The sequence below is a fragment of the Ceratotherium simum genome, chromosome 10 (assembly GCF_057802395.1).
Source record: "Ceratotherium simum simum isolate JZ-2026a chromosome 10, ASM5780239v1, whole genome shotgun sequence".
Classification (NCBI taxonomy): Eukaryota; Metazoa; Chordata; class Mammalia; order Perissodactyla; family Rhinocerotidae; genus Ceratotherium; species Ceratotherium simum.
This window is the reverse complement of record NC_141909.1, coordinates 82,123,007-82,144,293: the sequence shown is the minus strand read 5'-3', so window position 1 is coordinate 82,144,293 and position 21,287 is coordinate 82,123,007. Positions and strand designations below refer to the sequence as shown.

At 44.4% G+C, this 21,287-nt stretch overlaps 1 protein-coding gene across 2 annotated transcripts in view; it reads right to left on the bottom strand.

The window, feature by feature from the left end:
- The window catches only part of CRYL1 (crystallin lambda 1), a 161,439-nt gene that overhangs the window by 20,584 nt on the left and 119,568 nt on the right, over positions 1-21,287 (bottom strand). For both annotated transcript variants that reach the window (XM_004435351.3, XM_087436334.1), the window contains 2 exons: positions 12,650-12,811; positions 5,546-5,740 (listed from right to left, as the gene is read on the bottom strand). In XM_004435351.3, coding sequence (XP_004435408.1) covers positions 5,546-5,740; positions 12,650-12,811 — 357 coding nt within the window. The remainder of the gene's footprint in view (positions 1-5,545; positions 5,741-12,649; positions 12,812-21,287) is intronic.

Genomic DNA, 21,287 nt, shown 5'->3' with positions numbered 1-21,287 from the left:
ATCTTTGAGATACACTTTATTAATTGAAACAATTCCTCATAACAGTCAGCATTCATGTGTGAAATAAAGCTCAGCAACAAAGTTCTAGAATCGCAAAGGGTTCTGTCCAGACCCAATAGGCCACACCCTCCCTGACAAGAATCAACAACTGAATTTCTGCAGCTCAGGGCCCAAGGAACAGAAATCCAGCTTAGCCACTACACTGCTCAGAAGGATGAAAAACCTGAGGTCAGCAATTTCCAAAGCTCATTTACCACCAACACATTTCCACAGGCAGAGAATCTGCTGACGGCTCCATGATTCACTCTTGCTCACCTCACCTACCCTACTTCGATGGGGCAAGAGTTTATGGGCAGTACAAGCTCAGCTATTGTCTAGGCGAGAATTTATCATCATAACACAACTTCCCTTATTGTGCTTATTAGCTTAAGGATATCAACTTAAAATAAGATTCCTGCCCAGCAGGATCCTGTCACCTGGTGACCTAATCTCGGGCTTCGGGACTGCAGCCAGGCTTGTCCATCCGGCATTTCCAAACCTACAAGGGCTGCTCTGTCCCAATTCTGAAGCCAAACTGGAAGGGAAAAAATGGAGTGAGCGTCTGTGAGACAATACAATAGAACACAGCTCCCTCGTTCCCTCAGTAGCTGGGTGCCCATCTTGCTGCAGACAGTCCTTGCCCTTACAGAGGTTACAGGGCTGTGTAGGGACAGACAAGTTCACAGGCGATGACAAGACTGTGTCATGGTCTAGAATGCAGTAAAGACAAGATGCGTCTTATTCCCACCACTTTGTCTTTCTGACCCAGAAACGATGCCTGTGGCTTGGCTTCCCCTTCTCGAGCCCCCACAGTTGACAGGCCTGCACAAGAGCCTCCCTACCACTCCCCATCCTACCTTTCTTAGAATTTCTCTTTTATGCTTGGCTGCAAGTATTAAAATATGCCCTCCAGAGATGTAAGTGCAACTGAAAACGGGAAAACCACAGAGAAAAATGTATGAAACAAAAAGTTGCTTCTTCAAAAAAATCAATAAAAGTGATAAGACTGACAAAGATAAAAAGAGCAGACACAAATCACCCATACCAGGAGTGAAACCAGGGCTATTACTGCAGACCCTGCAGCCACTGAAAGGATAAGAAGGGAGCACGGCCAACAACTCTATGCTCATCAGTTCAACAACTTAGAAGAAATGGACCAACTTCTCAAAAACCACAAACCACCAAAACTCAACCAAGACAAAAGAGACAACCTGAGTGGTTCTATAATCACTAAAGAAGTTGAATTTGTAATTAAAAACCTCTGGAAAAAGAACTCTCCAGACGCAGGTGGTTTCACTGGAGAATTTTACCAAACATTTAAATAAGAATTAACAAAAGTTTTACAATCTCTTCCAGAAAACAGAAGAGGAGGGAAAACTTTCCAACTCGTTTTATGTGTTATTTCCTTGATATCTATCCAGCGTTACTTTGATCTCAATCAAAGAAAGACAATAAAAAAAAAAAGAGAGAGAGAAAAAGAAAACTACAGACGAATAACTCTTCTGAACTTGGATGCAAAAAATTCTCGAGACCAGCCCCAGTGGCCTAGTGGTTAAGTTCAACGTGCTCCGCTTTGGCGGCCGGGGTTCGGTTCCTGGGCGCGGACCTATACTGCAGCCATGCTGTGCTGGCAGTCCACATACTAAAAAATAGAGGAAGATTGGCATGGATGTTAGCTCAGGGTGAATCTTCCTCAGGAAAAAAAAAAAATTCTCAATAAAACATAAGCAAATTGAATCCAGCAATGTCTAAAAAGAATGACAAGTGGGATTTATTCCAGACATGCAAGGCTGGTTCAACATGGGAAAACCAATCAATGTAATCCACCATTATCAACAGAGTTAGCAAGTGGCAAAGTAGCTTCCTTCTGCTCCTCTGACATCTGCATCAAGACATTGCCATGGCTGGGTGGAAACGCCAGCCACCATTCTGGCCAGGTCCCCTGCCAGTCCCACACCAGCTCATACCCTAACTTAGGGGTAAGAGCCCTGGTCATTCACACCTGGATTAGACTTGTGCAGAGCTGTTTACACACAGACAGCAGGGAACAGCACTCCTAGATCCATCCACTGACCCAGCACCCCAGAAGCCAGGACAGAGGCACGCAGGCCCATGTCTACACGAGATCTCCTCGTGCTCTGGAACCTAGTCACCTTGTACCTTTCCCTCCCTGAAAGCACCCCAGCCCTAGCTTGAGTCAAAGAGAAGAGGCTCTGCCAAATTTCAACTTGCTTTGTGAATCCAGGAAGTAAGGAACCAGAAGGACCCCTGGTGAGTCCTCGAGTGCGGTGGCTCCTGCTCACCTCAGCTCATTCTGTTCACTACATCAAGGCTGAGCCTTGGGGGCTTCGGCCCACATGTGAAACCCACCCCTGAGAGGGAATGTCTGTGAAAGAGACACTCTGCAAGATCTTTGGATCTTTTCAAGTTAAAGTTTTATAAAAATTTTCAATTTTTACTGTAAAACTTCCCCAGTTCACCTCCTTTTTATATTGAAGTTGCCCTTAAATGTTTTGAGGTAAACTTGGAACATCCCAAAATCTAAATTCAAGTTCAACTGGCTCTGAAATTGTGAGTCAAAGAAGTGCCATTAAGCCCCAGCACTGACTATATATTGGCACAGACGAAGGTGAGCTCTGGGAGATCTTCTAACCCTTCCCAACTCACTGAAGTGGAAACAGACCACAAGCAGCATAGGTTGTCTTTCAAGAAATTCATGCAATAAAGTTAAGAATCCTTAAACCAATCCACCTAATGGGCAGAGATATTGATCCACTGTTCCCAGGGGGAGGGAGAAAGAGGCTGTTAAGACAAACGTGCCTTTTGTGTCTCTGCTGGGGTACAGTGCCCAGAACTTGGCTATGTGCTCAGGGGAGCCATCCTGCGGCTGGCACAGTGCGCGTGGGGAAGACGCCCCTCAGAGCATGACTGCGCTGAGCCTAGGAGAGCAGGGCCCCTGTGTGGAAGTTCAGAAACCCACACTAGCAGCTTCTCTGCCCTGAGAAGCGACTCCTTTGGGAGCAGGTGCACGTCCAATGTGCTAGCGGCCCCCCTGGGTCTCAGCGGGCCACAATACTGCCTCTGCACAGCGATGGCAAAAGCAGCCGCAATACTGGCAACCCCACCCTCCTTCCCTGTTCCCACTCTGCGAGCCCCAGTCCCCACAGCTGGACACTCAGCCCGTCACTGTAAGTCTCCACAGCAGAGCTCAGGGAGGCCCCGTAGCTCTATTCCCATCCCACCCTCACCCCAACCTGGAGAGAGGGACCTAAGTTTCTACATCTGCCTTAATTCTCACTGTGTGGAGGCCATCTTTATTTTTTGAAGTGAATTATCTTCTAGACTTTCACCAAAGGCAATTCTTTGGGTTCTATTCACACTTTTTAATCTTCTCATTTCTGTAGCCTCTTCTCATTTTGTCACATTCAAACTGTATCCTGCTGGATTGTCACATGAGTCCCACAGCAGCCAACGTAGAGACACAGGCAAGATTCACTCTCTCAGAAGGTATGTCATTTCTGAAAACCAGGAGTGAGAACATTCCCGCCAGCCAGTAACAGGATTACACTCAGTCCGCCATTAGCCCCTGGAGACAGGACAACCGAAAGAAGGGCCAATGAAGTGAGGCAATACGAACTTACAGAGTAGCCACACTCAACAAGCCCTCAGCCTTCCCTCCTCCTCCAACCAGTAAAGGGAGACACTGGAATCCTCCATGGCTCTTCCCAGCTTGAGCCTCCCAACTGCAGCCACTTCCACTTTGTGGCCAAAACAGAATTCTCTGTGCATGACTCCCACCCAATTCCCTTACACCAGCATCTCCAAGTTTTTTCTTCAGTTGGCTCACATTTTTCAGATTGGATAAAGCAAGATTTAACTCAGGGCTTTTCTTTATCTCTTTGGGGAGCTAAGCTACCTTACAAATAAAAGTAAAAGTTGCCTTAAAACCTCCCACAATGTTTTACTATAATAATGAATTTTTTGTGTGGTCTATTAAATTGTTCCCCTACTGTAGACAAGTAGAAATATTTTAAATACATTTCCCAGGGGGTGCTTTAGTTCAGTGTTTCTTTAAAATACTCTACCACTGACTGATATTCAAAAACATTCTACAATTACTAAGAAATTAAGACTGCAAACTTAACAGTGGCAATATCAGCACTCTATCTTGCAGATACAGGAGTATTAAGCATATTCAAATGGTGAGGACACAGAATTGCAGCTACTGGGTGGCAAATGCACATGGCAGTCAGATTGGCTGATGAACCTAATAGGGATGTGACCAAACGCCAGGACTGGGAAGTGGGCAGGTCACTGCATCCTGCCCTGGGAAGCTCAGACACAACGCCCACAGGCCAGCTTCCTTGTTCCTGTCTCAGGCTGGGATCAGCAGGCATCCACAGAGGTCAAGACAAGGAGCCACGGGCCCATTCCAGTAGAGGTGATTCAGCCAAGTTCCATTCTCCTCGCTTCCTGTGGAAGGACCCTCACTCACTCCACCATGTTTCTGCATGTGAGTGTGGGCAGACAGCGGTGCTGCCCCATGCAGACGCTGGGGAAGCGTCAGACGGGAGTGACGGAAACCAGACCCCTCGACTCTCCATTCCAAGTCCTGGGGCTGCTCTGCGGTCTATCCTGCCTGGCACCAGGTCCCTCACACAAATATAGACAGGAATGGACACAGCTAGACAATTTTTTAAGTCACGTGTAAAATCTTTTAATTAAAGGATGGGGTTAAATATGTACATAAATCATTTCCTATTTATATGTAAGATAAGCATATTACTAACATGTTTAAAGGTTATCCATTGTTTCTTCCTCAAGCTTTTGAAATAAGTTGGGTTCCTTTAGAGGATACAAGTTTACTTTACGCAAAATATAACTTTCTCTGAACTTAAAGAGAAGCTGTCTGGGGGCCAGCCCAGTGGCGTGGTGCTTAAGTTCATGCGCTCCCTTTGGCGTCCTGGGGTTCGCAGGTTCGGATCCCAGGCTCAGATCTACGCACCTCTCATCAAGCCACGCTGTGGCAGGCGTTCCACAGGTAAAGTAGAGGAAGATGGGCACAGATGTTAGCTCAGGGCTAATCTTCCTCAGCAAAAAGAGGAGGATTGGCAACAGATGTTAGCTCAGAGCCAATCTTCCTACCCAAAAAAATATATATATATATAACTTTCTCCCTCCTGAAAAATTATAACACTGGGGGGATCTGAGCCTGTGGGAAAGTGCAGCATGGCACACAGAGATGATTATGTGGTAATGGCAGGAAAGGGCAGGAGACAGAGAAGTCTATCATCACGGCTGAATATCAGACGACTTACTGTAACACAGCAATCTCTGAAATAGACGATGAGTTGCTACGCCATGTCTTATTTTCACGGCCTTTTGAGTAAACCCGAGACAAAAGCTTGCCCTCAGTCTCCAGAATAGGGCAAGGAGGATCAAGCGCTATCTGACTTTCCCAGCCCCAGCGCCCCAGGAAGCTACTTCCACCCAGGAAGCCACGCACCTCCACGAGCCTCCACGCCTCACTGATCACCGCGTACTGGAGGCGATTCAGAGCAAAGCCATCGACCTCCTTCAGGACTCTGACCGGGGACTGTCCAATCGTCCGCATCAGGGTGTGGGTCCTGTCCACTGTTGCAGGCGACGTCTCGGGGTGTGGGACCAGCTCAACCAGAGGGACATAGTATGGTGGGTTGACCTTATGAGAGGGAGACAGAAGGAGACAGAGTCAAGAAGATGGCTCTGAGTTTGGGCTGTTGTTCTGGTCAACTTTGTTCACCTATCACAAATGGTCAGATCGGGTGGATTCATCTTTGGAAAGGCCTCCTTATTTTTGGCATCCGATGGCAAGAAACGTGAGAAATAAAGTAACTTACAAAGGAGAGAGAAAGAGAGAATTAAGAACTGTGTGGTTTTGCTTAAAGAAAAATCATAACCAACACATGAGGCTGATGTTTGGAGGTGCAGACAATCACCCTATCCCTTTACGGCTCATCTCCAACCCCACCTCCCCGTGGGATTTCTCTGCTCCCAGACATCTAGACTTCAGAGGCTCCCCCCGCCCCAGCCACCCTCAGAGCCACTTCTTCCCACCCTAGTCACTGCAGGCTCCTGCCACTCTACCGTGTCAGTGTTAACAATTAGTGACAGAATCTTCCCCAAACTTGGTATCTCCTTAACTTCTCCCTGTTGAGCCTCCGCTTCCCCAGTTGAATCTCACGGAGAAACCACACAGCAGCAGAAACCCTCAGCAGCCCCCACGTGGTGCTATGGTCTGAGACAGGAAGGTCCATCCGTGGTGAGCGGGTCCTGATGGAAATGCTTACCTAGCACAGCATTTAAACGTTTGGCTCCGTTCTTCTTGGTTTACTTTAAGACATCATTCTTGAAGATTCCCAAAGAGAATTATTGAACGTCCAAAGAAAACGCCGCTTGATAGAACCTAGTTAGCCTCACCACTAAAGCAAATACGCTACAGTAACCTGGTCCCCAAATGATGCTGTTAAATTATTTTTCCTCCAGATATGGGTGAAAATTGGTAGAATCTCACATTTACTAAGTAACTACAAGAAGCATGCGTTTTTAAATGACTTCTACAGAAATGGGAAAGAAAAATTTTCTTCTCCTAGGACACTGCCTAGGAGAGGCAGTGGTCCATACACAGCTTAACTTCAGAGGTTCCTTTTGCCCTCAGCTGTCCTGGTCACACAATCTCAGTCCTCTTAGAAAGCAAGAGAGGACGGCACCTGTTTTCAAATATATAAATCATAAACCAATGCCTCAACCGAATCATTTGTCTCCTGCCTATAATCAATGAATTCTTATAAAAATATTTAGCCTCTGACTTTTTTAAAAATCAGAATTATAATGGGGCCGGTTCGGCGGCATTGTGGTTAAGTTTGCGTGCTCCACTTCGGCAGCCTGGGGTTTGCAGGTTTGGATCCAGGGCACAGACCTATACTCCACTCATCAAGCCATGCTGTGGCGGCAACCCATATACGAAAAAATAAAGGCAGATTGGCGCAGATGTTAGCTCAAGGACAATCTTCCTCAAGCAAAAAGAGGAAGATTGGCAATGGATATTAGCTCAGGGCCAGTATTCCTCAAGAAAAAAAAAAAAAAAAAGGGCTGGTCCCGTGGCCTAATGGTTAAATTTGGCCCACTCCACTTCGGTGGCCTGGGTTCAGTTCCCGGGCGCAGACCTATACCACTCACCAGTGGCCATGCTGGGGCAGCGGCCCACATACAAAATAGAGGAAGACTGGCACAGATGTTAGCTCAGGGCCAATCTTCCTCAAGCAAAAACAAATAAAAAACCCCAAAAAACGAAAAAAAAAATCAGAATTATAAGAACTGGAAGCACACCTATCTCCAGTGAACTTTATCTTACTATAAAACAGTGATGTTGGGCTTAGCGTCTTTTCAATGTTGTAAGCCTGTGGGTAGCAAAAACACAGACTGAGACAGTTAAAAAGCATTTTTACGTACAACTTGCCAGTTCCCTCATCTCAGTCTTCCTTGCAGGTTCTCCTCCTGCCCAAACTTTCTTTAAGTGAAGGTGCGCCCAGGCTGCCACTGACAGCCTCCCTCTCAGACTCCCACGGGGAGAAAGCTCCTCAGCTCCCAGGGCGTTACCACTGCCAAGATGCTGAGATCTGACACGGAGCTCACCTCCCACTCTAGGCCCATATTTACAACTGTGCACTAGACACTCTCCCTTGGATATACCACCAGCATACACTTAACCTGTTGTCAATTAAACTCACATCTCTCCACCCCAACACCTGTTCCTCTTCCTAGCGCCCCATCTTGATGAGAACACTGTCACATTCCCAACACCCAAGTCAGTACCATGAGGAGTCTCCTTGCTCCCTGCATCTCCCTCCCCTCCCCCACTTCCCATCGGTGACAAAACTGCTGTCAATTCTATCCATATCCCTCAAAAAACCTATTCCTGCTGCCACACGCTTAGCTCAGGCCATCACTCCACTTAGACTCTGGCATTCTCCTCACTGGTCTCCCCCTCCAGGCTCATCCCCTGTCACTGCAAGGGTGATCCTTGTAAGGCAGGAGCCTGTCAAATCCATAGAGACAGAAAGGAGAATGCTGGCTGCCAGGGGCTGGAGGAGGGAAAAGGGGGAGCTGTTGTTTAATGGGGACAGAGTTTCAGTTTTGCAAGATGAAATGAGTTCTGGAGATGGATGACGGTGATGGCGGCACAACAATGTGAATGTACTTAATAGCACTGAACTGTGCAATTAAAAATAGTTAAGATGGTAAATGTTATGTTTTGTGTATTTTACCACAACTAAAAGCAGGACCCTGACCACACCACCTCCAGCTCACAACCCTGCAGTAGTTCGCACCACCCGCGTAACAGCAGTCCAGCAGACTGGACTCGGTCAGGGCCTTCACGCTTCTGAAGCAGGTAAAGTTTTCGCACTTCCATGTCCACGTGCTCCAGCTGCTAAGCGGGTGGGAAAGGATCTCCAGGTGTCTCAAGGCTTGGATGCAGTCGCTCCTGACCCCAGCACCTCGGTCCCTCTCTCAGGCTCAGAGAAGGATGGTGACAATAATGACAGACACCCCTTAAATTTAACAAGGTGGAGATGAGAGGAGGGAAGGGCGAGGAGAAGACAGAGCCAAAGCAGTGACTAGACTAAAAGGTTCAAGACGGGGCTGGTCTCCTGAAGTGCTTTTCTCTTTTTGGAGGGACGGCAGGACCGGGGCCTTCTGCTGTCCAAGTCTAAGAGGAAGACTGAGAAGCACGCCCGCAAGAAAGGAGAAAAACAAACGAGAAAAGGAGGCAGTTTCCTTAAAGGTCACACAAGATGGCCCCTGGGTTCTGCACTCGCCTGGAGGCACAAGAGAGGCCTGTGGCTGTGAGGCTCTTTGAGAGCTCAGGCTAAGCAGGCGGCACAAGGGGGGCATTCTCCATTCACTCAGTGAAAAGCCTGCCCAGCATCCGGACCAGCCTGGCGGGCACGTGATCGCGGCGATAGCACAGCGCGCCCAGCACAGAGGCTCTGTCTATTTTCTCTGCAGCAGATTAAACAAAGTTAAACTCACAGAGGAAAGGCAGCCTGTCCTTTCTCCCAGAGGACAGCTCAGTGATGTGCAATGCATTCACAAACATCGATGGGGCCACACTCTCTCCAGGTGAATTCCTCTTCCTCTTTACAACAGGGGCCAGAAATGAAGGGGCTTCTTGTTTACAGCCGATTGAGATGACTTAATCCCTCAGTATTTTGATAATTTATATCAGTGACAACCCCCACCTTCCTGAATTCCCCCTAAACAGAGAGAGATGGCAACCTGGAACAGGCAGTGCTGGGCAGTATACAAGGGACACGCAGATCCACACTCCCTATAAACAGCAAACCCATAAATGGAACGTTCAAATCACCACCGACATGAGGACAAATGGTTTCAGGATCAGGTAAGAGAGTGAGTCAGAAAAGGTGCAAGCATAGGCAAGAAGTGCTCAGACAGGAACATTCTGGGCACCTTACACAAGCAGGCCTGATTTAATTCCAGGCAGCGCTGGAGCTCCGTGGTTGACTAGTCACGATGTTAGACTTGTGTGTCTAGGAACTGCTTCCGCCCAAGACTGTAATCCCTACGAGCGTCCTTCCCAGGCAGCCTCATCTACAGAGCATCCATCAGAGGCAGGAGTGGAACCAAGAGCACTTGACGGGCTAAAGAGGCCCCCAGCAGCTCCATTCAGACCATGTCCCCAATGAGACAAGGAAGGAAAAAGAGGAAAGCCTCTGTAAAGTGTGGCTGAAACTACAGTGGGAAACTGCTGTTTTGACTGACTGCTAACATAGATCCTAAGCACCAAGAGAAGCTGCAGCCAAACTCAACTTCAGTCATCAGCCAACACCCCTCAATCACCAATGGCCATCCCTAACCCTTCTACACACCCAGGGAGAAGAGGCACACAGGAAAGGCAACGTAAACAGCATCTGAGAGGAAGAACGTCAGGGACATAGAGGATGGCTTGTATGAAAGCCCGTCTTCCTGAACCTGTCACTTTTCCTGGCTTTGGTCTAAGAAGCCCACTCTAAACTTCCGTCTGAACAACCTGGGGGCTGAGAGTCCGTGTCCCCCCTGTTAGCACTTTCCCCTCCCTCCAGCGCTGAGAGGACCTGAAAGCCCCCCTCCGCCCCCACCAGAAAAGGCGCACAAGAGGACACAGGCTGATGTTGAGGCTGTTGGCTGTGGAAGGTGGAGACAGGAATCTTTGCAATTGCTGAATACTCACTTTTGCCAGGGTCTTTCAGAGGCATGACCAGGCTTCCTCCTCCTTTATTCTATCTCCTGTCTGGGCCGAGCATCTGGGATGACTGACAGGAAGCTGAAGGCCACAGGTGGAGCCCACGTGCTGAGCCTCTCCTGTGTGGCCCAAGGGGCTGAACGGAAAACTGCAGCTCCCCAAAGATTATAAATGGATCTGGATTATTTAGGGACTGCCCGTCAGTTTAGACTGAATTATTCAAGATGCTTTTTCCCTACTCTCCTAGAGGTCAGTGGAATGATGAAAGGTGGGCAGCACGAGCATGGAAGAAAGAAGGGATAAAATTCCAGAGACAGTCAACCTGGGTGATTGGATTTGCTTTAGTTAACATCAATTTTAGTCAAAAATAATTTATGAAAGTAACGAGAGGTTAATTTTTAAAATAAGATTTGGACTTGGACCACGCTGCTTGTCTTTGATTAAATAAGTAGAAGCAACCAATACTGGAATGTGTGAGGGAGAGAAATGTCATTACTCAACAGTTACTGACTGAACTACTAGTCAGAGGCGCTGTGCTAGGCGTGACAGAGAAGAAAGTAAGTAAGGTGTGGTCTCGCCCATTAGGTGGTTTAAAACTGAAGAGATGCGGTAAAAGTCTTGGGAACTTAGGAAATATTTTCTGAACAATTTGATTTAGTTTTTTTTTTTTTAATTGACTTAGAAGTAAAAACACTGGTTAGAAATTGGAAGCTTTCAAGCAAGAGGCTTGCACCTTACATTGAAGCAATAAAGTAACAATCTAGTAAGTGGTCTACACAGTTCTGAGAGCCCTTTTTACGGACATGTAAATGTCACAGAAGCAAAGACACGATATGTTCATGGAACTGGGTATTTGGAGGCTTCAATTAAGGTCCCCTTGGTGCTAATTCCACTTGTATTTGGGTGGTAGCTGAATGTGACTGGTTTTCTTCCATGTTCTATGGGTGTAAGTCTCCTCATTTCATAACCCTTCTTCACGCTTTCCATTATACTTCAGTATGAGGCAATCCAGAACCACAGTTATGTGAACAGTGGTCCAAGCTGTCCCTCTTCTCAGCATATAAAATCTAGCGGGCATCTCTAACTCACCCTTCTTCTTCACCTCCCTGAGCAAACCTGTTACCTCCCCGCTCTAAACTGCTCTTGCTCCGAAAGAAGAATTTCCCTGCTCTCCACTCCAGGGCACCTAGCCTCACCTAGGCCCTGGTCCCTCATGCGTGGAACACTGCCCCAAGTTCTGTACAACAGCTGTTCCCCTCTCCGAGCCACGTTCCATATGGAAAGGACTGTCACACTTCCCTCCAGAGGCTGCCTTTCTATCACACCTCCACGCCGCCCCCTACCTAACCAGCCCTGATCCTTTAGAGTAACTCTCACAGTTCTCCACAGCCCTGCGCCCTAAGCGTATGTGCTCTTCCAGCAGGCTAGTCTCCTCTCGACTCTGCACACCCCACGCTTGTTCTTGGCCAAGGGTCTTTCCCGGCCTCACACACTCTCCTCCCTCATCAACCCAACCAGATCTTATCCAGTCTGGCCTCTCCCCAGCCTTAACCTCAGACAGCCTGGCAGTGCCAAAGGTGTGGTCATCACCATATACTGTCATATTATTATAGCTTGAGCTAAGTTAGCTTTTCTGTCCTAACAGGCCGTCCCGGTTCTCCAAGGTCACGCTGAGCTCACAGTCAGCACTCAAACGTCCACTGAGTGACCCTCGAATCTCCTCTCTGTCCAACACACCTCCTAATGCACTCCTAGTAAGTTTGCATAGTTAATTACAACAGATGGGTGGAAGGGAACAACAAGAAAAAGGAAGGGGTTACTTAAAGTCAGACCAGAATCAGAACCTCAGGAGTGGGACCCAGAATTTGCATTTTAGCAAAACTGACCCTACTCTGACTTGCGTTCAGTAAACTACACAGTATCAGTGACATATCTACAAAATCCTACTTGATGTATACATTTTTTTAATGTAGCACTTTTTCCTGGGTGGTGGAATTATTTGTTTAGTAGTCTATCTCCTCAGCTAGACAGGAATTACATGAGGGTGAAAGTCTGTGAGTGTTGCTCATTCTATCCCATTATGCATTAGGTATGCAGGGAAAAATCCAAGGAATTCTGGGATGAAATTCTTTTAAAAAATGCTGGTATTGCACAACTCTCTAAATAAACTAAAAACCACTGAATTGTACAATTTCAATTGGTGAATTGTGCAGTACATGCATTATATCTCAATAATGCAGTTAAAGAATACTAGCGGATTAGTCAAAACGTACTGCTCCCGAAGAACAGAATGAGACCCAATCAATGCTCGAGGTTTGACATACTCACAGGATGAGCCACGATGCACTGCTTCACATGCACCAGACCCGAAAACAACTGGGACGGCAGGAGGCACGAGGTGGAGCTGCTCAGGACAACCGTGTCATCGACGGCTCGGTCCAACTGAGCGAAGATCTTCTTCTTCAGTTCCAGGTTTTCTGGAACGCATTCCTGAAAAGACATGTTCGCATCAATACTCACGATCACTGCACCGTTGGGCCCGAGCAAAGTATTTCGTGTTTGATTCATTCCTAAAATGAGCCCACGAGAAAACAACCAGCAAAATTTAAGAAAAAAACAAAGCTGCTGAAAAAATATGACATACTTGGATCACCCTAGAAACAATGATGCATATATAGAAGCTGTATTTTCTAGTTTTGTGTATGTCTGAGAATTCTCATAATAAAAAAGTCCACCAACTATATGGGGGTGGATTCCACAAACAGAACACACAGCAGCACCTCAGGCAAAGTGCTGTAAACATCAACAGCAGTCAGCACCGCCTACTTTTCCTATCTGTTCTGACCATCAGATCAACTTTTCTCCAAGGAAAAATCTTAGCTTTGTGAAATGAACGAAAATGTTACATCCATAATTCCCAAAAGGCTTCTTGAGAATCCATTTCTAATCGGAAATCCTTTTGAAAAAGGCCTTTGTTTCTAAACATCTAAAATTAATAGGGGTAGGGGAGGAGGAAAGAGAAGCAAATTTGGATTAAATACCGCAGATAATGACCCCTGTCAAATTCTAATCACGTGCAGAGCGGGGGTTCCATTCTCAAACACCCAAGTGCTGGCCCAGAGGTGAGGCGTGTTCCTGGGAACGTGATACGCCTGGTGGATACTGTGCTGTCGTGGACAGAAGGGGGAACAGGAGGATACACAAGCTGCCCCAACACTGGAAACACGAGAGGCGTCCTTCCTCCCCCACCACCAACACCTCTGGGAGATCACACCAGGGGTCACTCCTACCCAAGAGGGGTCTCCACTGACCTGGAGGCAATAGGCCCTGCAGGGGAGGAGGCATCGTAAACTCCCACATACCCTGGTGAATTTACAGTAACAGTTCTCAGTATGATCCGATAACCATCAGCATCAGAATCAACTAGGTGCTTGTTAAAAATGCAAATTCTCAGGCCCCCATCCCAGACCTACTGAATCAGAGTCTCTGGGGGTGGGGTCCAGGCATCTGCATTTTTATCAAACATTCTGATGATTTTTGTTCCTACTAAAGTTTGAGACCCACTATCCTGAGGTGTGAATCCAAAGTGTAGGTCGTCAATGCTCTCAGTGTGGTATGCTACCAAATATTTCCTCAGAGATCTATCTCTCCCTCTGATGTCAGGGCTCACCCCCACCCCCACCCCCTGGCTAATCAGGGACCAACCACGTGTGTCCCGATATCAGAATTACCCTTCAAAAATAAAGAAAATATTTTCAAGTTTGATTTAATAATATCTAATATAGCTAATAATAATAAGTAATATATTGAAATCAGCTGTGTTAATATTATGACATGAATTCCATTTCTATATCTACAAGATTTTCAAAGTTTTACTCTAAGTGTAAAGAGTCAACATCATGTTTGTTTATACTTTTTAAAAATATAATCAAACTATATGGAATTTTATTAAGATCAAAAGGTCATATAAGCACCGCAACTCAAAGACAGAAAAAAAAATGGAGTCATTTAAGAACTGTGAAGCCCATTATGTTAAATCCCCTTATCAAAAGGGGAAAAAAGCTACAGTAGCGGGCTGGTGGTATTGAGTAATTCCTGGATCAGTTAAGTCTGCAAGTTGGGTTAAGTTTAAATGGAGCCTTGTAGTAAAGCCAGAGACTAAGAATGATGCAGATACTGTTTAAGCTAATAAAAGAGTCCTCGTGAATAGCCTTATTGTGAGCCTGTCATGCAGATTCTCCCCTGAAATTCTATGCTTTTCTTCAGATCGTTTGATTATCAAAGAGGCAAGAAAACCTGAACCAGAGGAAACCCAAACCTGCTACAATTATGTGAGGGTTTCTTAACTGCACATTTGCTTGAAGTTTTGTTGTTGTTGTTTTTCATAGTGACCCAATTGTGCTCGACTTGCTGGGCCAGGGTTATAATGCGTCTCTTCCTGTCAAGCCTTGAGTTCATTTCCTTGCTATTCATTCAGGAGCCCACACCCCTTGTCTGAGAAAGGGAGTCTGAAACACACTAATCCGGACCTTCATCACTTGCAGTTGATTACAAAGCTAAGAGGCTACAGTCATTCTCTTTGCCCTCAAGGGGCTGGGAGGAAAGGCAGGGAAGAATACCAAACAATGAGACAACTGAGAACCCAGCTGCAGAGCACCCTTCTCTCTCTAACCCACAGCAGTGTGACCAGGTGGGAATCCACCCCCAGCTCTCTCAGCTCAAAGGAGTCTTTCAGGGGTCCTTTCCAGAGAAAACCACCAAAAGTGAAGCAAAAATTCTACCACTACTGAAGGTAATTAGCTTGGCTCTGCTTAATTAAACTCTGACAGCATTTTCAAAGCAATGACTATTATTTGTTTGTTTGTGTTTTGTTTTGAGGTGGGAGGGAGACACAACACACAATACGTGATATTCTCATGCACAACCACTACGGTAGCATGCTCAGATTTTGACAAACAAAACAAAACTCTGGGGACAAGTAAAGTACAATGTAACTTCCCAAGCATCACAACTATTAATGGGACATCGAAAGGAGTGTCCTCATCGCAGGCAGTGTCAGAGAGTTAAAAGGGAGTGTGACATTTAAACATTCTTTTTCCCTTCCCTTCTTGAAAGGTAGAAACTGAAGGGAAGGAAGAGTATCCTCTCCCCACTCTGAGTCCTTTCTGGCTGGGCTACAAATTAAATTGACATGAGACCGAATAGCAAGAGAAAATCAAACAAAGCTTTATAACATGTATACATGGGAGAGACTCACTGGGTAACTGAATATCTACAAATGGCAGAGGTTCTCACCTTAAATACTACCTTCAGCTAAAGACAAAGAAGGATGTTCAGGGCAGGGGGGAGTCAGCTATGGGAGATTACCAGAAAGGCCCAGTGAACAAGAATATGCAGATTTAAGTCCTCACCTTCTGTACTGATAAGAGTTTCTAGAGATAAGGTCATCTCCCTTTCTTCCTGGTAGAGAGAGAGAGATACCTTTACAAATGGAGATTTCCCTTATAAATGTCAATGTCTCTTACAAAGGATAACTTGTACTTTTACTTGGAATGGGCTTAGCAAGGACCCTCCCAGTCTATCCATACCCAGAGTCAAAATCTTTTAGGCAGTTAATGGGGGGGCGGGGGGGGGTCTCAAAGTTTCTTTCAGAGACAATAATCAGGGTAAAGAGACATATTTTGAGGTGCCAATTCTGATCTCCCACAAAACTGAATGATGGTATTATAAGTATCATTTTTAATTCTCTCTAACTTACTTAAATTTAAAAAAGTAAATCATTTGCAAATGTCCATGTTTGATTAGTAGTAAGTTCCCTATAACAGCATGCAACTCATTAGGACTGTTTTAGAAAAGCAGCAGTCAGTGTCCTGGATGATTCCCAGGCCAAGGGCTGCTAGATAAGAACTCACTGCTGAACTTTCACCACCTGCTGTGCAACAATATACATTTTTCAAAACAAATATTTTCATGGGGGAAAATGAAATTTCATTGATTTTTTTAAAAATTAATTGTGGCACTTTAGATAGCACCCTGTTGCTAGAAAATCTACATTTGCTAATACAAAATATCTGGAGGCAATCTTCAATGTGCTTTCTAGAAAGAAAGAAAAACTAAATTAGAAGACTTCAGTAGTTAAGGAATTTTTACATGCAAAGAAGTTCTATTAGTCAATTTTAGGGGGAAAAACATGGCAAGAAAAGAAAGAAGAAATACAGTCCTATTGCAATCATGCCAGAAAGATTCATTCTCAAGTTGAAGATGGAAGTGATTTACATTATAAAATCTGTCTGTTAGCACTAATTAAATCTCCTGCTTCAATCTATATAATCATCACCACCAATTTCTCTTCACTATTTCTTCCAAGAGCACAATCTTAAAAATCTATCAGATTAGTAGATTGCTATGACTAGACTTCTCAAGAGGTGGACATCATAATTACAAATGTTACTGCACAATGGGCACAATCTGCTCGCCATGAGACAAAAGCCAATCATTAAGAGCCAAGATGGTGGCAGAGAAAGGGCATTTTATTACAGGTTGCCAGCAAGAGGGAAGATGGCCAACTAATGTCTGAAAGAACCATCTAAAGGGGGCACAAAATCTTAGAGCAGTTATATAGGCCAGTGGGTTACAAAAGAGGGGGTTAGGAATGTTGACCCTCAGGTGTTACAGACTGGGAGTTGCCACACCAGATCTTTCAATTTTCATTGATGATGGCTATCAGCATAGACTCTCTGTTGGGGGGTCATCACATTCCTAAGGAACTCAAAAGAACAAAGTTATCATCTTATCGCAGCTGGGAGGTACATGCACAAGCAGGGGTTGTAATATCTACAGAACAGTTAGATCTCCTGGAGGGTGCATATCCAGCTGGGTTAGTCAGTCAGAGGTCATTCAAAGTTACAATAGGGTTTCTTTTCTACAATATGGTTTCCCTTATGTCAACCTTGTCTTGAGGCAGCATCACTAACAAACAAAATCCTCTTGCTCTAGAATATGTGTTAAGAAAAAAGAAAGGGAAAGAGTATAAGTTTTTAATATCACAGGCAATAAACTACTATGCCCTAACCAGAGGCTCATTTTTCCTCTTAAAAATCAAAATAAAGTTGTTTTTTTAAAACATATTACAAATCCTAAACAGAGTTCTACAATAATCTAGGACAAATTATACCCAATCAAGAGAAATCGTTACAAAGTAAAAATCAGTGTAGACCGTATTTGGGAACATTACTTCCTAGGGATTAGGCATTAAAGTGACCAGGATTATTGCCGTTTGCTTTAAATAGCAGTCCTTCCTCGGGGAACCACAGGGAAAGGAGAAGAGGCTGAAGAAGCACGGCACCAACTGCTGTCCTGATGATGTGTCTGTGCCCATCCTCATTCCAGTGACTTTTTTTTGTACCTTTTATGAAATCATTTATTTAGAATTGGGTTAAATACTTGACATTAAAAAAATACAATTAAAAATATTTCATTTAAGGGGCCGGCCTGGTGGCGTAGCAGTTGGGTTCGTGCACTCCGCTTCGGCGGCCCAGGGTTCGCAGGTTTGGATCCTGGGCGCAGACCTGTGCACCGCTTATCAAGCCATGCTGTGGCAGCGTGCCATATAAAGTCGAGGAAGATGGGCACGGGTGTTAGCCCAGGGCCAGTCTTCCTCAGCAAAAAAGAGGAGGATTGGAAAAAGATGTTAGCTTAGGACTAACCTTCCTTAAAAAAAAATTTTCATTTAAGCCTGGAATTACCATGTAGTTGTGTTTGTTTTTTTGTGTGTGCGAGGAAGATCAGCCCTGAGCTAACATCTGCCCATCCTCCTCTTTTTGCTGAGGAAGACTGGCCCTGGGCTAACACCCGTGCCCATCTTCCTCCACTTTATATGGGACACTGCTACAGCATGGCTTGATAAGAGGTGCGTCGGTGCACGGCTGGGATCCAAACCCTGGGCCACCGCAGCGGAGCGCACGCACTTAACCGCTACGCCACCAGGCCGGCCCCTAGCATGTAGTTTTATTGCATTTCTAAATAATATTTCTCATGAGGAAGAAGTGAGATTTTTAAAGACAAAGTTTTTTATTTAACAAAGTGCTAGTAATAGCATGAAACAAGAAATTGGAGAAAAATTCTTTAAGTAAGGCAAAAGAAATAAATTTTTAAGAAGAAAACTGAAAAATAAATAAGTTGATGTGAAGAACATCATATCAATGCTAAGACCATTTAACATCAGTGAGGAGTATCTTAAATTCCAGTTGACAAATGAGACTTTGAAAGGACTACATGAACTAAAATTTTGTTTGTTTATTGGTGAGGAAGATTGGCCCTGAGCTGACACCTGTTGCCAATCTTCCCTATTTTGTATATGGGATGCCACCACAGCATGGCTTGATGAACAGTGTATAGGTCCATGCTCAGGATCTGAACCCACAAACCCCAGCCACCAAAGCAGAGTGTGTGACCTTAACCACTACACCACGGGGCCAGCCCCCAAGTTAATTTTTTATGTAACTAATTTTGTCTTCGTATTGGACATGTGTAATGCATTTCCATCAGTGACCTCTCTGTTTACAATGCAGCAATTCTCAAGGCAGCAGAGAACTGGTGGGGAGAGAGGCTACTTATGAGGTTTGGGGGAAAAAACTCATGGAAATTAAATACACTTCTCTTGTTGAGAATAATTTAGCTAGACGTTTTTGGCCAAAATACCTTTGTTATCGTTATGAGTAAAACAACAATTTGCATTCAATATATTTTGTTAGGATGACAACCACTGCTTCATGAGAACATTCTCATTTTTGAAAACTCAGGTTTGTCTTATAGTATCATAAAATTAATTTCACTTGCAACCATATATATGTATATGTTTGATTATGAAATAACTTTATAGTATTTTCAACAGGAATAGCATCATCAAAGCAATAGCTATCTGTATCTTGACTCCCTCTGTCCATAGGAAAAACCAAAAACTAAAATCACTTATGCCTACAGTTACAAAAGTGCAACATAGCTTTAAAAAGTTTGTGTTAAGTATTCTAAAAGGCATTTTTCCTCATCTGAAAAGCGAAACACTCTCTCTAGTTGCTGCGATAAGACATTTGCAGTAAAGAAAAATATTTTAACTAAGAATAGAGGTTTCAAGATTAGCTGGGCTTACGAACTTCAGGTAAGAATTTTATAATTGTTTTAGAAGAAATTTGGGCTATTTTTATTATTTTAAAAATACAAATGATTATCTTTTTAAAACAACACTTCTTTTATTTAGCTTTGACAATCAGACCTTATGTTCATCTCTCTTTTCCTGACTCCCTTCTTAACCACTCAATCTCTCTTCCTTATCTATGTCACTGAAGAGAACCAAAATCTTACTCCTTTTTAAAAAGAGATTTATAATTCTATCTGTAATAACAAACATTCATTTCATTTTATTTAAAATTTTTCTTTTTAAAAATGGAATCAAGGGGCCAGCCCGGTGCTGTAGTGGGTAAGTTTGCATGCTCTGCTTTGACGGCCTGGCGTTCACAGGTTCAAATCCCAGGCGCGGACCTATGCACCACTCATCTTGCCATGTTGTGGCAGCAGCCCATATACAAAATGGAGGAAGATGGGCACAGATGTTAGCTCAGGGCTAATCTTCCTCAGCAAAAAAGAGGAAGATTGGCAATGGATGTTAGCTCAGGGCTGATCTTCCTCACCAAAAAAAGAAAAAGAAAAAAAGGAATCAAGTCACTTTTTCTTTAATGGCCCTTATTTGGTCTTTTCTGTGGGTCAGTAGTTGCTTAATACAAACACTTGTAGTAATCTAGCCCTCAATTTCTAACATAACTCTGGTCCATGCAAGATAGGATGAGTATACACACATGGGGTCATACATGAATTACTGGGGGTATTATGACTGCCCTTTCTTATTCTATTAAACATTCAGAAGCCACCAAGCAGTGTGCTCCTTGCCAGACACTGTACAAAGAGGCACATCCTGTCACCCCTAGGTCCTCAAATACGAGTCCTCCCCACCCCAAAAGCATGAAGTTTCCTGGGAAGTATCAGAGTCAAGGGAAGGTACGGGGGGATCACTATTTCAATGATCTGCATTACCAGGCCACACAAAACTGAGGCACTCAGACATGGCTCTGTTTAACAGCAGTCCCGATATTTTACCTCCCATTCAGAAAAGACAACAGATGAATGTAGAAAGAGTTAATATAAACGTATATATGTATTTGTTTATTTATTGGTTTGTCTGTGTGTTTGTTTATTGAAAACTGACCTTTGGTCTACAATAGAATTCAGCTAAAAATAGCCCCTCATCAGATTTCCTCAATAGGTACCACAGAGCTGTTAAAAAAAGAAAATGTATATAACCCTGAAAACAAAGGGGGATATAGGAAAATTCATGCCAAATTCTTTAAAAGTTGAAAAAGAGGGAGAGTGTGTATATTAGTAAAAATTTCTCCTATAAAACTGATAGAGACTTCTGGTTCTGGCAGTATGATGGACTAGGACACCTAAAAGTCTCCCTCCGCAAATACTGCATAATTCTGTATAAAACAAATCATCCTTTTAAATGAATAGCTGAACTCTCGGGAAAGTAAGGAAAATCATCAGGTGAAATAAACAAGGAAGCCAAAACTCAAAGCAGCCAGCATTAGAGTGACGCTGTAACCACCTGGGGTGGGGAGTAGAGTTTGGTGGTCTGGGGAGAGGGTTCAAATGCCCTCAGGATTCAGGGAGTTAGAATCAAGACCCCTGTGATAAAGCTGAGACCTCAAAAGGCTACATTTTCAGTAAACTGGTGGACTAGTTTAAACAAAAAAAATAGCCCATCTGCTGAGGGAGAAGACAAGGAAGGCTTGTCTTGATCTGGGCTCCAACTAGGAAGGTTATAGGGTGGAGGGAGAGGTAAACTAATATGTGAATTCATATTCATGAGCCTGAATTTTACCCAGGTTTGGGGTTCAAAATTATACTACCCATG